Source organism: Carlito syrichta, unplaced genomic scaffold, assembly GCF_000164805.1.
Source record: "Carlito syrichta isolate Samal-C Ts95f unplaced genomic scaffold, Tarsius_syrichta-2.0.1 Scaffold308636, whole genome shotgun sequence".
Taxonomy (NCBI): Eukaryota; Metazoa; Chordata; class Mammalia; order Primates; family Tarsiidae; genus Carlito; species Carlito syrichta.
The window spans coordinates 52194-67636 of record NW_007252732.1 but is presented as its reverse complement, the minus strand read 5'-3'; the positions used below and the strand labels follow the sequence as shown (position 1 = coordinate 67636).

The 15443-nt window shown below is 49.7% G+C and overlaps 1 protein-coding gene across 2 annotated transcripts; it reads left to right on the top strand.

The window, feature by feature from the left end:
* The first annotated feature begins 2530 nt into the window (after positions 1-2530).
* Positions 2531-13517, top strand: RARRES3 (retinoic acid receptor responder 3). Of its 2 annotated transcripts, none has more exons than XM_021716259.1 (5): positions 2531-2534; positions 8017-8050; positions 10927-11035; positions 11887-12038; positions 13233-13517. In XM_021716259.1, the coding sequence occupies exons 2-5, from the start codon at positions 8042-8044 to the stop codon at positions 13329-13331; spliced, it is 369 nt and encodes a 122-aa protein (XP_021571934.1). In that variant the 5' UTR covers positions 2531-2534; positions 8017-8041; the 3' UTR covers positions 13332-13517. The 2 variants fall into 2 exon arrangements, with proteins under 2 accessions (XP_021571934.1, XP_008063716.1); XM_008065525.1 differs by having other exon boundaries at positions 11887-12155.
* Positions 13518-15443: the final 1926 nt, after the last annotated feature.

Genomic DNA, 15443 nt, shown 5'->3' with positions numbered 1-15443 from the left:
ATCCGCTCACCTCAGCCTCCCAAAGGCGCGGGATTACAGGCTGAGCCACCAAGCCTGACTTTTTTCTCTATTCTAAACAGTTTTTGAACTTGTCCATTTTGATGCCTTTTAGTGATTCTGCTGTTTTTTATTTAACCTTTTGAGGACTTTTTTCATCTGGGGAAATAAATTAAACATTGCTCGGGACAAGATAGGGTCAATAGGAAGAGTGGGACACAGGGGCCATTGGTGTTTTTGGTCAAAAACTGCTGAACACTCAGTGCGGTGTGGACAGGTGTGCTCGTAGATCACCCATCATGAAATGGGAAAACATGTTTAAAAAAATCTCCACAAAAAAATCACTGAAGGTGAACGCAGGCTCTCACATCACTACTATCTGGTACACTGATGCTAGTGGGTTCCTAGAACACTATCTAGTGGGGTAAGCCTACACTACAATGGACCCACCATCCAAAAGATAATTCCAGTTTTTTCGGGATCCCCACTGATTGCCTTCCTAACTGATGATCCCTGCTCAAAACTGCAAGGTGGGGGAGAGCACATCACAGGGACTGTGACCTCGCCACCCACCCCTTTTCTTCTTGGTCCCCATCCCCCACCTCAAAAGCATCTCTCTGCTGTTGACTGATTTTTGTCTGCCTTTCCACAATAGTTTTGTTTTGCAGCAATGAATGGGTGAACTGATTGTGCTTCCCATACATTTCTCCTGGTACACACACCTGAGTAAGACATTGTTCCCTAAATGCATCTGTTCTCAAAAAGAGATTGATTTTTTCCCCCAAACTTCTCACTGGATAAATGATCGGGGCAAAAGGAGTGAGTCTGTGTAAACCCCTTGAAAGTACAGGCTGAGAGTGGGAAATGCATTTTTCTTTACTCTTCTTCCTAAATCTTAATACAAGGATGAGAAAGTAGAAGCTATGCTTTTGGAGAAATGTACACTTGAAGGAAAATTAACTTTGCCGACTTTGTCTTTTCAGAAAGACTTCCAGGTATCAGAGGTATCTCAGAGTGGCAATCAAGCTTGCCTAGAGTAAAGGGAATTTACAAGGCCTAGGACATCATGCTTTGGGCAAGCATTGTAAAAGTCATGAAACTTGTAATTACAAAAGTTGTGACCGCCCAGAAGGAGAGCAGGTGGGGATTTGATCTTCCAGTATTGGGTGCTATCTATAGGGAAGCCAAGGGTCCCCCGAAGCTACCCACTGGGAATGCCTAGGAGATAAGGGGAAGTGCACCCTCCCCTAGCTCTAAGGAAAGTTGTTCAGGAAGGTGCAGGAGAGTTAGTACCCTTGTCACACACTTCTCCAGGGGCTATGATAATGTGGGCGGACAGGTTCTCCAAGACATCCGCAGGTGGTCGATATGGAAGTCACAGCAGTCACCTTCTACCTGATTGCAACATCTCCTAGGAAAGGATTTAAACCAGGACTTTGAGAGGCTATGATACCACACTCACCTACAGTGTAGGCCCCCTTCCTGTCTGTGGAGGGTGAAGCTTTGTTAAATAAATCTTATCTTCTGTCACCTCTGTGTGTTGTAGTTATTTGTATTTACTCTATCTTTGGGTTTCCAGCGTGGCACCTCCGGCTCCTGCGGTGCTGCATCTCCCTGTGCCTTTCCCCTCTCCTCTATCCATCTACCCTCACACTGTCTATACCCTAACACCCATTCTGACATTTTTGGAGATTTAGGAGTTTTTCGGACCCAGCTCCTAAGTTGATGTGTCTTTCTGGCTGAGTTATATAAAGACATTTCTCGGTGAAAATGCTTTCGTGTCTCTTGCATACAACCCTTCCATCCAAACGCAAGGAAGGGTTGAAAAACAATGTGGGGACACATTGATTTTTGTAACAATGAAATGGGGGTGAGGGAAACACCAGCCACCTGGCAGGAAGGGAAGGGGGAGCAGGAAGGACATTAACAATCTGTGGTTTTCTGAACACCTTCTTCAAGGAGAACTCCCCCTGTTGTCTTTCCAAACTACTGCCAGCACCTTGAGTTCAAACTGACCGCTGAGCCTGACAGCACCGACAGAGACAGCAGGGGTGGCCCAGCTGTTGCACTTTCTAGAAGAGAACATGTCCAGACACTGCCCACACTTGTAAAGCCAAGGATGGAACTGAATTATGCGGACTTGGTCGGGAGGCCCAGGGCAGAGGCCCCACAGTGGGAGGTGACATTGAGGCCTGCCGGAGGCCAGCTCCAGCAGATCAGGGTTTCCTGAAGGAGAGACGAGTCAGCAAAAGAGAGAAAAACTTAGACACTGACTCCGTTGCAAGCAGGACAGATGCCGATTTATTGTCTTTTTCAACTCCTTTTATACCCTAGATTTTGGCTTGAGCCGAAAACATGTTTTTCATTTTCAAGACAATCAGTTTCAATTCATTGGACTGGACAGGCAATGTATCTTCATCCTGTTTTGTAAGTTACACCTGTGACACAGCAATTTGCAATTAACCAGGGTAAAGCAACATTCTCAAGGTTTCTTAATCGCAAGCTGGCCTGACTTGCTTTCTATAATGTCACACCTGGTATCTACAATCTGTGTCAATTATTCCTTGTCAGGGAGAATGGGCTTCAACGTTTGTAAAACAAAAGCCCCCCCCCCCCAATTTACCTTAGTCACAATCCCTAACTAAAATTACAAGCCTCTTTAACAAAGGGAAGTAAGGTCAAGGGTGCTCTAATGAAGAGTATATTTTTAATAAAATAAATCCTTCCTTTACTAAACACTACCATTTGGTAATAATTATTTCTCCCATGTAGAATTCTTTACATCTTCCAACTTCCAGGTTTCCAGTGGCGAGAGAGAGTGGAGGTAGAAGAAGCAGGAACAACAGCTGCCCAGAGTTGCCTTGCAACCTGGGGTCTTTGGCCTTCTGGACCCTGTCACTGTGAAGGCCTCTAAGGCTGGCTCCCAGCAGAGGCCCCTGTTGGCCTGTGAAGGGAGGCACCCCAGGAACTTTAGAAGAGATTTGTGTTTTGGTACAGCCATTTTGCCCTAGTGTTGCCATTTCCCTTAAATTTTGCCACTGACTCGCTTTGCTAAGCAGCTTGCATGGCTTCCACCTCCCTCTGACTTTATAATCTAATGATTAGAAAAGTCACAAGAAAAATCACTTTTCCCAAAACTGGTTCCCAGAACCAGTTTCCCAGGGTCGGGCCTTAAAAATCAGTGATAGGCAACTCTCTCTTGGGCCCTCTCTGGCTTGGGAGCTTTTCAGTCTTCTTAATTAATAAATCCTGCTTTCTCACTAAAAAAAAAAAAAAATCAGCGATTACTCAAACCCCATTAAGTATGTCCAGTCCTCCTAACAATCTTTCTTCCAGGCATTTGTATCAATACCAGCTGTCCATGTTGACCAGCCCACCACGTGAGGTCGTGAGATACTGGTACCTGGCGATGTCAAGATCCAAGACTTATGTATCAAAGAATGCAGCCCTGGGCCTTCCTTTTGGCTCAGACCCCTACGGACCCAAATCCCTTTTGTGCCAAGGGCCCTTAAATATACCCCCTTCTCAGTCCTTCGAGGTCACACAGACCTGAGTGCTGGCTCCCTTTCCATCTGTGAAAAGTGAATAATAAACTATCCTTCTTTCTACTTCCTTCTTTGTTGCACTCTTGCATTACTCCTGCAGTACAGGCCCACCTTGCCTCAGTTTACCCTTTCAGCCTGACTGCCCTACCAGGGCACATCCTGCTTGAGTGCCTTAACAGCTGTAAATACAGTGGCTTCAGAGTGACCCCATGGACCCTCTGGGATGACACTTCTTGAGAGTCCATCCTGACTACCAAGACACCTGGAAGCAGCAGCAGCCAGGCTGGAGGAGAGGAAGGAGGAGGCAAAGGAGAGAGCAGCCCTTGGAGGGGAAAACTGTTGCCCAAAACAGCCAGAGGGCATTTCCCACAGTGTATCCTCCGACTGAGCACCTGCTGTGGTGGTCTTTGCTCCACAGGGTCTATAGAAGATGATTCTGGGAACGGTCATAGTGGTCATGTAAGAGCCATTTTGCTGAAAATGCTGCTCGGGTTGTCTGAGAAGGTGTTCAAGTTTATCCAAAGAGAGGCACCCTTGGAACATGAATGAGAGATTGTGATGCAGCCGTCCTTGGGGCTCCTTTTCTTTTTTGAGTCTCTCTCCATCGCCCAGGCTGGAATGCAGTGGCACACTCACTGCCCTGGGCTCCGGCGATCCTTCCGCCTCAGCCTTCCAAGTAGTTGGAACTAAAGGCACTCGACACCACGCCCAGCTAATTTTTTGATTTATTGTAGAGACGAGGTCTTGCCAACTTGCCCAGGCTTGTCTCAAACCCACGGGTTCAGGCAATCTATACTCCTCAGCCTCCCAAAGTGCTAGGATGACAGGCTGAGCCACCGAACCTGGCTGGGGCTCTTTTTAATCATGTGTGAGCCCTCTTTGATCCTCTGACCTGTATCTCCTTGATAACCTTTTCCTTTTTTTGTTTTTTGTTTTGGAAATGTCTCACTTTGATGCCCAGGCTAGAGTGAAGTGGCATGATTATGACTATTGCAGCCCACACCTGCTGGGCTCAGGCCATCCTTCCACCTCAGCTTCCAAGTAGCTGGGACTACAGGTGTACACCACCGTGCCTGCCTAATTAATTTTATTTATTGTAGATATGAGGTCTCACCAAGTTGCCCAGGCTGATCTTGAACTTCTAGGGAAGGCTCAGGCAATCCTCTCACTTTGGCCTCCCAAAGTGCTGGATTACAGGCATGATCTACCACACCTGGCTCTTTTTTTTTTTTTTAATAAATAGAGATGAGATCTCAGTATGTTGCCCAGGTTGGTCTCAAATTCCTGGCCTCGAGCAATCCTCCTACCTTGGCTTCACAAAGTGCTGGGATTGCAGCCATGAGCCACCACACACAGCCCCATTTCATTTTTAAATTTTATTTTTAAATTGTGGTAAAAAAGCTGCAACATGTCATCTCTTAAAGTGTAACATGCTGATTTCATAAAATAGAGATATCCCTTTGAGCAATAAATGGGCAGAAAACTACCATCTTAATTTTCTGTATTAACATTCATTTCCCCCCACCCTTTTTTTTTGAGATGGAGTCTCACTCTGTTGCCCTGGCTGGAGTGCAGTGGCACACTCATGGCCACCTCAGTGTAAACCTACCGGGCTCCGGCAATCCCTCCACCTCAGCCTTCCAAGTAGTTGGAACTACAGTGAAACTACAGGTGGGTAGTACCACACCAGATTATTATTATTTTTTAAATTTATTGTAGAGATGAGGTCTCGCCAAGTTGCCCAGGCTGGTCTAGAGCTCATGGGCTCAAGCAATCCACTTGCCTCAGCCTCCCAAAGTGTTGAGATTACAGGCCGGACCACCGAGCCCAGCCTCATTTCCATTTTCATAATAAAGGGTAATTTGTGTTTTCATCCTTAAAAAAAGAAAAGACACTGCATCAGCTCTGAAGGCTTTCAGGTCACTTCAGTTTACTGGCCAGAGTTGGGCTGGGCCTGAATAAACACCTGGAGCTAGGTGCAAAGGTTCATAAAGAAAGATAAGGAGGGAGCCACCTGGCTTCCAAAGATGGACTTTCTTGTTCAATAGGGCTATACCCAGGACCCCTGAAAGACGTAATAAACAAGGCCAGACATGTTGGCTCCTGCCTGTAATTCTAGCACTTTGGGAGGTCAAGGCAAGAGGATGACTCGAGCCCAGGAGTTTGAGACCACCCTGGGCAATATAGTGAGACCTGTCTCTACAAAAAAAAAAAAAATCAATGAATTAGCCAGGTATGGTGGTGTATGCCTGTAGTCCCAGCTACTTTGGAAGCTGAGGTGTTAGGATCCCCAAGTACAGGAGGTCAAGCTTGCAGCGAGCCACAATTGTGCAACTGTGAGACCCTGAGTCAAATAACAACAATAATAATACAGGTGAGTCCCTCTGTGTGCTAGGCACTGCATGAGGGAGCCATCTTGGAGTTAGGCCTGTGTTGGACCCCTTGCACTCACTCACCTGGAGAGCAGCGCTACCTCCATGACCAGCGCCGCCTCTTCCTTGAGCCACTGTGTCCTCTCTGCTCTCTAAGTTGACTCCAGAGCTGACGCCCTCATCCATCACTGGTTTGCAGGTGGAAGGATCCTGGAAACACCCACGGGGCAAAGATGTGGAATAAATCCCAGACTGAACCGAACATGTTTCAGGGTGAATCAATGCCAGAAACTGCCAGGTGCAGATCAAACCCGACAGCAGAGCCCTTGAGGGAGAACGAAGGCACGAAGGGCATGACAGGAGTCTCATTCTGGATGCCGAGGCAAGCAAGGGCAGCTGAGGGCAGAGGCGCAGCCTGGGCTGCAGAATCCATCTAGCAGCTTTGAACCAAACAAGGGACCTCAGAACCCGGAGTCCTGTGAAAGAGGTGGCTCCAGCCAGGCCAGCGAGACCCAGGGTCCCCACCCCTTCTATAGTTTCAGGCCTACAGGGTCACAGGCTCTCAGACTGAAAGCCCTCCTCACTCTTAAAGATTAGCGAAAGGGAGGCAATTGCCCAATGTGATGCTAGTAAGGTCAAGGCCATGCAGTTTACTTTCTTCTTTGGACTTTTTCAGTTTTGAGCCTGACCTTAATACAGAGAGGTGAATGGCTAGTTACTCTGATACTCCTTTTGCTAAAGAAGCTCACCTGGAAGCAGAACAGGAGAACAGGCAGTACCAGTCCTGGGGTCAAAGCCAGAGGAACCTTGAACCAATGTGCCAGAGGCCCTGTCTGGCCAAAGGGACCTGGGGCCAGTGAGGGCTGAAGGGAGAGGCGACGCCCTTCCTGATGCCCCCAGGCATGAGTTGCTCTGACAAGGGCTCTGCCCTCCTCTGCAGACCTGCCACTTTCTCTTCTAGCAAGCCAACTGCCCAGATCCTGTCAGGGAGATCCTATGGGCATCTTACGGGGAAGTTCTGGGATAGTGAGAACTGTTCCATTTCTTTCTTTTCTTTTTTTTTTTTTTGATTTGGCGTCTCACTCCGTAGCCCAGGCTGGAGTGCACTGGCATGCTCACAGCTACCCCAGTGTCAACCTACTGGGATCTGGTGATCCATCCAAGTAGCCAGAACGCCTGGCTAATTTTTAATTTTTTTATTATAGAGACGAGGTCTTGCCAAATTGCCCAGGCTGGTCCCAAACCTGTGGGCTTAGGCAGTCCACTCGCCTTGGCCTCCCAAAGTGCTAGGATGACAGGTTGAGCCACCAAGCCCGGCCAACTGTTCCATTTTCTTTGTATCCTTATAATGAACTTCTTTACTAGGGTGGATTATTGTAAGCAGGTGAGTGTATCTTATGTGCTCGTTGCCTACTTTTAAATTTTGCTTCCTGTCTTTTTGATACCGAAACAATGAACGTGCAGGCTGTGGTTGCCCCTTTTTGTTTAGTTCTGCTTCTTGCAACAAAGTGCATCCTAACCGGGCCATGAACTCCTGGGCCCCACGTAATCTAAACTACCCACCATCTCCAGGGCATAGGGTGAAGCACCCTTCTGGCCTGCCACATGACTTCTGGACCAACATCTTCTGGGTGTCCACACAGGACAATGTCCTATGGGGTGTTCTGGGGTTTGACACCCCTCTGTTTTTTTTTTGTTGTTGTTGTTTTCAGAAAGCAGGATTTATTGAGAGGACAGAAAAACTCCCAGATTGGGAGAGACCCCAGAGGGCTGCCTCCCTGCCTTTAAATGCCTCCCCTTCCTCAGGTAAGAACAGCTGCCCAGGGTTAGGAGAGACCTTTGCTTCTCAAGCAGTGGCAGAAATCCAGGGGTCCCCTGTGCTATGGCTGCTTCTGAGGTGGCTTTAAAGAACCAACAATCCCACGTGGAATGGGAAATGGGAAATCATTTGCCTTCCCATTCAGAGACATAATCCAGATTTTTAAAAGTCGTCCCTCTTTTCTAAAAATATTCTCTTTTAGGTAATTTCCAGTTTCAGAATGAAACTGAAAGTAAAATTCTCAACTTTGGTATAAAAACTGCTTGCAACAGCAAGAGCCCAGCACCAGACCCTGCCTTGGCTTCAAGATGTCTTCGGTAAGTCCCTGAAACTTTTCAGCACTGACCGTAGAGCGGGTGGTCAGTGCCCTTCTGTAAAGACCTTAGTCTGGGTTCCTGTCCATGGGCACACTTAACTCCAGAGCTTGTCTTTGGAGGCTTTTGTGGGAAACTGCATTTGTTTTCTTGAAGTCCGTCAGTCCTGCCGGACCAGGAGGTCTCCAGGTAGAGTCGGCCTCCTTCCTGGGTCTGGCACAGTGGGGGGAGGCCGGGACCTCCATGTGGGAGGAAGACTTTAGGGTTGTGGGAGCTGTACCTGCCTGTGCCCTGGGAGAAGCCAGAGTGAGAGCAGACAGGAGTCCCAGGGTTGTGGGCTGGAAGCAAATTCCCAGGCTGTCTGCTTCTGCTGCTGGGCAGGGCTCCGTCCCATCTCATCCCAAATAGCTCTTTCTTCTGTTCCCTCCGTGGGTCCTGCCTTATAAAGTGCATTCTAATTTCAGTGTTCTGAACTCTGAAATCTCCTCTGGCATCAACCAGATTGTCAAATGTTCCAGAGAGAACCAGCTGGGCTCCTAGCTGGCTGGCCTTGGGCTGTTACTAGAAATGAGCGTATTCCGGGAAGGAGTCTAGACATTCCAGAGGGCAGTCTCCTTTGTTGCCTGCAGATTCACTGGAGGGCTTTGTTGCTGCTACAACAAATCAGGGCTCTGGCACCTGGAAGTCATTTCCTTCTTTAGGCAAAGCTCACATTTCCTTTATTTTTTGGAGTTGGAGTCTCACTGTCACTCAGGGTGGAGGGCAGTGGTGTCATCACACCTACCCCAGCCTCAAACCCCTGGACTCAGGCTCAGGCAGACCTTCCACCTCAGCCTTCCTTCCTAGTAGCTGGCACTACAGGCATGTGCCACCATGCCTGTCTAATGTTTTGATTTACTGTAGAGACAAGGTCTTGCCAAGTTGCCCAGACTGGTTTCCAAACCCTGGGTTCTGGAAATCTTCTCGCCTCAGATTCCCAAAATGCAGGGATTACAGGCGTGAGCCACTGTGCCCGGCTCAAAACTCACATTTCATTGGCCACTAGCTGATGCCGATTGTGCCTTGATCTTGGTTTCAGACATTTAGTATCACAGTTAAAATTCTCCCAATCCCCTTTGGCCAGCACCTCCCCACTCCCACCTTATCCCTAGACAGAGCCTGTGTCTGGGCCCTATGGTGCCTTGCTGCATTTTCAGAAGAGAAAATGGGCAAAGTCTTTTCATTGTTTCCTTTGCCCCATTCCATGCCAGCCCTTGGCTGGATCCTGGAGATTCAGGGAGGGAGGGAGGGAGGGGCACACAGATCCTGTCTGCATGGAGCTCAGAGCCCAGAGGGGGACACAGACTGGACAGGAAATTGTAGCACATCCTGATCCACTCAGGGAGAGGGGGAGGTCCAGGGGGACCCAGGGCCCAGAGAGGACCAGACTGGGGCCATTGGGGCAGCCTCTCCCAGGAAGGGTATCTGAGGAGATTGAGGAAGAGGAAGAGTGGGTGTGAGGACATGTGGGGGCAGAGACTCGGCAATGCAGAGTGGCAGAGGCCAAAGCAGGGCTGCGGTGGGGGGAGGGGGAGAAAGTCCCTCAGTCAGGCTGTGAGGGCAGAGCCCAGGGAGGACAAGGAGGGTGAGGAAGTGGGGTCAGAGGGGTCAGGAGGGGCTTGGGAGCTGCCTGCGGTGTGTGTCCTGTGCTCCGAGGCCAGAGGAAGGCCATGGCCAGATGTGTCTGGGGAGGCCACCAGGAGTCCTGGGAGCTAGATGTGGGATGGCAGGGACAGGATTGGGGGCCCGACAGGGGACTGTGGGGCCATGGAGACTGGGAAGTGCTGCCAAGTCAGTGGACCAGAAACTAAGGAGTACAGGACTCAGGAGAAGCTTCTGGAGTCCACAATGATTGGTTTGAGGATTGGATATTGACATGAGGAAGAGGGCAAAGGTGAGTTGTCCTGGTCTCTGCCAGGACAGCCTGGGATGAGGGTGGATGAGGTTTGTTATCCACTGAGGACAATCACAAAAAGGGCAGAACCTAGAAAATTTTCCCGTCGTGAGGCTGCGATGTCCTGAGGTGGGACACAGAGAAGTAGGAAGGAAGTGAGGAAGGGAGGAAGTTTGGGGGAGTTGGGAACCAAGAAGAGGCCCTGGGCATGGAAGAGCCAGCTGGGCCTCTTTCCGGCTGAGGGTTCTCAGAAAAGCCTCTACACTTCTCTGATCCTCAGTTTCCCCACTGGTGTAATGGGATGATTGTGCCTTCCCCTGGGGCTCTTGAGAGAGTACAGTTATCACAGGACAAGTGCCCAGCAGAGGCCTATTCTGTGAGTGCAGCATCCCTCAGGGCTGGAACCGGGGGCTCCACAAGACCCCTCTCCCAGGCTCAGGTCACAACAGGATGCTGTCAGTTCCCATCTTCCAGGTCTTCGTCTGCAAGGGATGGGGGTTCCGAGGCTAGGTGGGGACAGGGTCTGAGGAGGAGGTGCCTCTGGTGTCCCCCCGGACAAACACAGGGTAGAAGGTGGGATGAGGACCCAAGGGTTCGTCTGAACAGGGCAGTGAGCTCAAAACTCACCTCCCTAAGATTGCTCCCAGCCTCAGCAAAGATGCTGGTCCATGTGAGCTCTTGTGTCAGCCTGCTCAGCAGCACATGTGCAATGCACTTCTGTATGCACCCCTGCATCTCGGTATGCGTACACACACCTGCACACACACCACATGCTCTCCCAGATGCACCTCCTCGCTCCCATTTCATGACATCATTGTCCAGCATCCTCCCCAGATTCTCACCAGGTGATGGTCATCAGCCAGAGGACCCAGACCAGCTGCAGCTCCCAGGGTCTCTGAGGTTGCCTAGAAGTCCATCTGCACTGTCTCTGTTTTTTCTATTACAGTCCCGCCAGGAGCCCCAGCCTGGAGACCTGATTGAGATTTTCCGCATTGGCTATCAGCACTGGGCCATCTATGTGGGAGACGGCTACGTGATCCATCTGGCTCCTCCAAGTGAGAACTGTTGAATGTGTGATTTTCAAAATCAGTGTCAATAAGCAAATAACTGAAAACATCAGATATTGAGACTCCGACTAAAAAAAAAAAAAGAGAAAAGGAGATTAGATTAAAGTAGGTAATATATAAAAACCACACAGCATAGTGTCTGAAACACAGTAGGTACTAAAACAAATCACATTTCTTTCTGAAACACACAAGAGTCCAAAGATGAACAAATAACAAATATGCTTTACAGGCATTGTTTAGCATAGTCAAAACTTTTTTCTTTTTCTTTTAGTCAGAGTCTCATTCTGTCGCCCGGGCTGGAGTGCAGTGGCCTGATCATGGCTCACTGCAGCCTCAACCTCCTGGGCTCAGGCGATCCTTTTGCCTCAACCACCCAATTAGCAGGCACGTGCCATCATGCCCAGCTATTTTTTAAAACATTTATTGTAGAGGTGAGGTCTTGCCATGTTACCCAGTCGGGTCTCAAACTCCTGGGCTCAGACAGTTGTCTCACTTTGGCCTTCCAAAGTGCTGGGATTACAAGCATGAGCTACCATGCATGGCAGTGAAAACTTTTCAAATGCTTAAGTGACCAATCACGGGGGAATGGTCACATAAATAATGGACATGCGCAGAGTGGGAAACAGTGGCAGCCATGGACAATCATGACATTCCCTGATTGAACAAACATTTACACTTTATTAGATAAAAAGAACAAAATCTATGACTCCAATCATTTGTGAAAGATCTGCACGAGCAGCTATGTGGTGCGTTCCTTCCGTCCTTCTTTCTGGGTTAAGGCCTTCTCTCCCCACCTCGCCCTTCCCAGGGGCTCCCAGTGATAGTGTCACTGTTTGCAGATGAGTACCCCGGGGCTGGCTCCTCCAGCATCTTCTCGGTCCTGACCGACATGGCGGAAGTGAAATGGGAGCGCCTGGAGGACGTGGTGGGGAATTGTAACTACCGGATCAACAACAGCTTGGACCGAGAGTACATACCACGGCGTGTGGAGGTGATCATTGAGGCTGCAAAGAGTCAGGTTGGGGAGAAGCTAAAATATAATCTTGTGAGGAGGAACTGTGAGCACTTTGTGACCGATCTGAGATATGGCAAACCTCGCTCCAAGCAGGTAAGGCCCTCTCTGACTGACAGCCTCCCCTGGGGAGGTCAGCTTAGAGAGGGGCTGACTGGGCTGGACAGCCAGAGGGGAGATTCCTTGTGAAGTGTGCAGTGACACCCTCTCAGAGACCCAGGGGCTGAAAGTCAGGCTGTCTGAGCTCAAATCCCAGGTCTGCTTCTAATCCCCAGGGGGTCACTGGAGAAGGCACTTCCCCTGCAGGCCTCAGTTTCCCATTACAGAGCAGGGAGTGGATGGCAGGGAGTGGATGGAGGTCCTCTCTGATGGGATCCTTCCCCTCAGAGACCCATCCTGAAGACAGCTCCTGAATCCCCGTGGTTCGTCAGGAGGGTCTGCCCAAACTTGGACTGTGGCAGGCACCCTGGATTCCCAAAGGACACCAGGGCAAGGAAGCCCAGGTCTGTGGGCCTCCAGAAGAGCTTGGGAACATGTGGGTGTCAGATCTGGGCACAACTCTGCCCCTTCCCCCTTCACAGTCTTCCAAAACACACAGCCAGGAAGTGGCAGAGAGCCAGAATTCAAACCCCAGCTGTCCCTTTCTAGAGCCTCTGCCCATTACAGCTACACTGTAGCACCTTCAGGGCCCCTGGCCTGGGTGATTGGATGGGTGGAGACCATTGATGAGATGGGAAACATGGCAGGAGGGCAGCTTTGGGCAATGTTTGGCGTGGGGTGTGATGTTTGAGGTGCCTCTCAGTCCCCAGTCCAGCTCTGACCCCAGGATACCGTCACAAACCCTCTTCCCTGCCCACTCCCCAAATCAGGAAGAAATGTCCTCACCCTGGAAGCTCTCTCCAAAGAATTCCACTGGCCCATTCTCAGGAATAGCCAAGACAAGCCCAACACTAAGAAATGGACACACCCACCCCAAAAATAGAGTCCCTGAGGACAGAGGCAAACGCCTCTCTGGGAGAGGAAACTGAGCTACCTGCTGGGAGGGGAAGGGAGGGGCCAGGCCAGGCTTTCAGGGAGGGCAGGAAAGAGAAGGGAGAGAGAGTGCCCCTCTTGGGAGAAAGAAGTTAGGCTGGGTTTGCTGTGAATTTTCAGTGAAAGTTGCTTACTTTGCAGGTGGACAAGGCCAAGATTGGTGCAGGTGTGACCACAGCCTTGGGAGTGCTGGGTTTGTTTGGATACGCTGTTGTGAGAAGTAGACGCCAAAACCAGTGACAACTTGGAGCAGCCACAAAATCCCTTGTAGAAGCAGCTATGACCATTCCAGCAAAGACAGGCCTGGCCCCTGCTCTCTTTCTCTGGCTCTCTCAGGCTCTGTTCCTCTCTCGCTTTCCTCTCTCACTGACTCAAGCATGTTCTAATTATAACAAGACCTAAGAATCAATAAACGCTTCCACCGTGTTTGTAGAGACTCTGAACCAGAAAGGAGGAAAGGAAACTTGACCGGATGCCTGTTGGGTAGGTCCAGCAATTTCTAGCTGTGTGCCCTCCGAGAAGGCTTTAGACTCTCAGAGCCTCAAAACCCCATCCGGCGATGTTAAAAGAAGTCACATAACAGGATGCATAGACAATGTATCTGGTTCGTAGCAGAAGTTCAATGAATTGTCTCTGTCGTCCTATACAGGCATAACTTTGGCATAATTGTAGAGTAATAATTTTACTTGCAGGGGCTAGAAAAAGCCATAACTACCTCCCAACATACTCTCCTCATCTAGTGCTTGAACCACCTTATGCCTCTGCCAGCATCTTTTTTCCCCTTCAGCTGGCTTTCCTTTCTAGAAAGCTTTTTTTAAAAAATTTTTGAGTTGGAGTCTCACTCTGTCACCCAGACTGGAGCGCAGGGGCATGCTTCCGGCCACCGCAACCTCAACCTACTGGGCTCCGGCAGTCCTTCTGCCTCAGCCTCCATGTGGCCAGAACTACAGGTGTGTGCCACCACACGTAGCTAATTTTTGATTTATTGTAGAGAGTGTTGCCTGGGCAGATCTTGAACCCTCGGGCTCAGGCAATCCACTGGGCTCAGGCAATCCACTCGCCTCAGCCTCCCAAAGTGCTGGCATGACAGGCTGAGCCACTGAACCCGGCCAAAAGCTTTTCTTTTTTTAGCTGAGAGGTCGGTGACCTGTGACTGCCAGATGGAGTAATGTTCTCATTCCATGTCCAGACTGCCACGGCTCAAGTTGCCCCAGGGTTGAACGCTGAGACTGAGCCCCCTCTGAATTTCCCTCTTCTACTTCCCAGTGTGCCCTGGGTGTGGTCCCAGAGGTGCCCACGACCCCGTGTTTCTGTGCTTCCTCACCCTGACCTCTGCCACCAGTGCCCTACTGAATGGCCACACCATTTGGCCTTCCTCCATGGTGGTCACCACAGTCACCATCACGCTGGTTTTGGGATTGGGAACATCACCCTCCCCTCGGCTGTGCTTTTCCATACGTGACAAAGCTGGTTGGTCCCTTAATTCCCCAGTACAGTAGAGACCAGGTTGTGCTGATGAGCAAGACTCCCTAAAAGCTCAGGGCTTCTGACAGAGAGCTGTGCTCTGGTTTCCAGGCTGAGATACCAGTTCATGGGGAATTGCAGAAGTGTCTGCACTTGTCTTTCCCCGGGCATACCCCTGGAACAAAGGGCCCGGGTGCTCTACCTGCAGTCCAGGCCCCATAGCCAGAAAGCCCAGGGACAAGAGGTGGCTTTCTCTCTTCTTGTAATCTAAGGCTCACCTCCTCCTCCTCCTCCTGTCCAGGAACTCCCCTGTAAAGGTTAACGCCCATCAGAGGTGTGTTGCCAGGAAGTTTAAAAATACACTGAACCAGTTCCTGACCACTCTGGACAGACTTTTATAAACTATGATCCTCTAATGTGTGGGGAAAAAAATGTAAGTAATAAAGACATACTTTTTTTTTCATAATAAGCTCATTAAATGATTGTACCACCTCGGACCATCCTTGGTCTCAGCAAAATTTTTTGTTTGGATGAAGAGTTGCTGAGGACAGCAGGTAGTTAATCCACAGTTTCGCAGCTCAAGAAAAAAAATGTTTTTTTTTGAGTCAGAGTATCACTCTGTTGCCCAGGCTGGAGTTCAGTGGCACACTCGTGGCTATGGCAGCCTCTATCTGTTGGGCTCTGGTGATCCTTTGGCCTCAGCCTTCCAAGTAGCTGGAACTACAGGTGTGCACCAATACACCTGGCTAATATTTTGATTTTGTTGTAGAGAAGACATCTCACCAAGTTGCTCAAGGTGGTCTCAAACCCCCTGGGTTCAGGCAATCCTCTCTCCTTTGCCTCCCAAAGTGTTGGGAGTGCAGGTGTGAGCCACCATGCCCAGCCTAG

Bases quoted from the DNA above. Each gene is read 5' to 3' on its own strand.
- RARRES3 (XM_008065525.1), top strand. The intron at 11,036-11,886 runs GTGAGAACTGTT...CACTGTTTGCAG, and splicing joins GATCCATCTGGCTCCTCCAA to ATGAGTACCCCGGGGCTGGC. The intron at 12,156-13,232 runs GTAAGGCCCTCT...CTTACTTTGCAG, and splicing joins GCAAACCTCGCTCCAAGCAG to GTGGACAAGGCCAAGATTGG.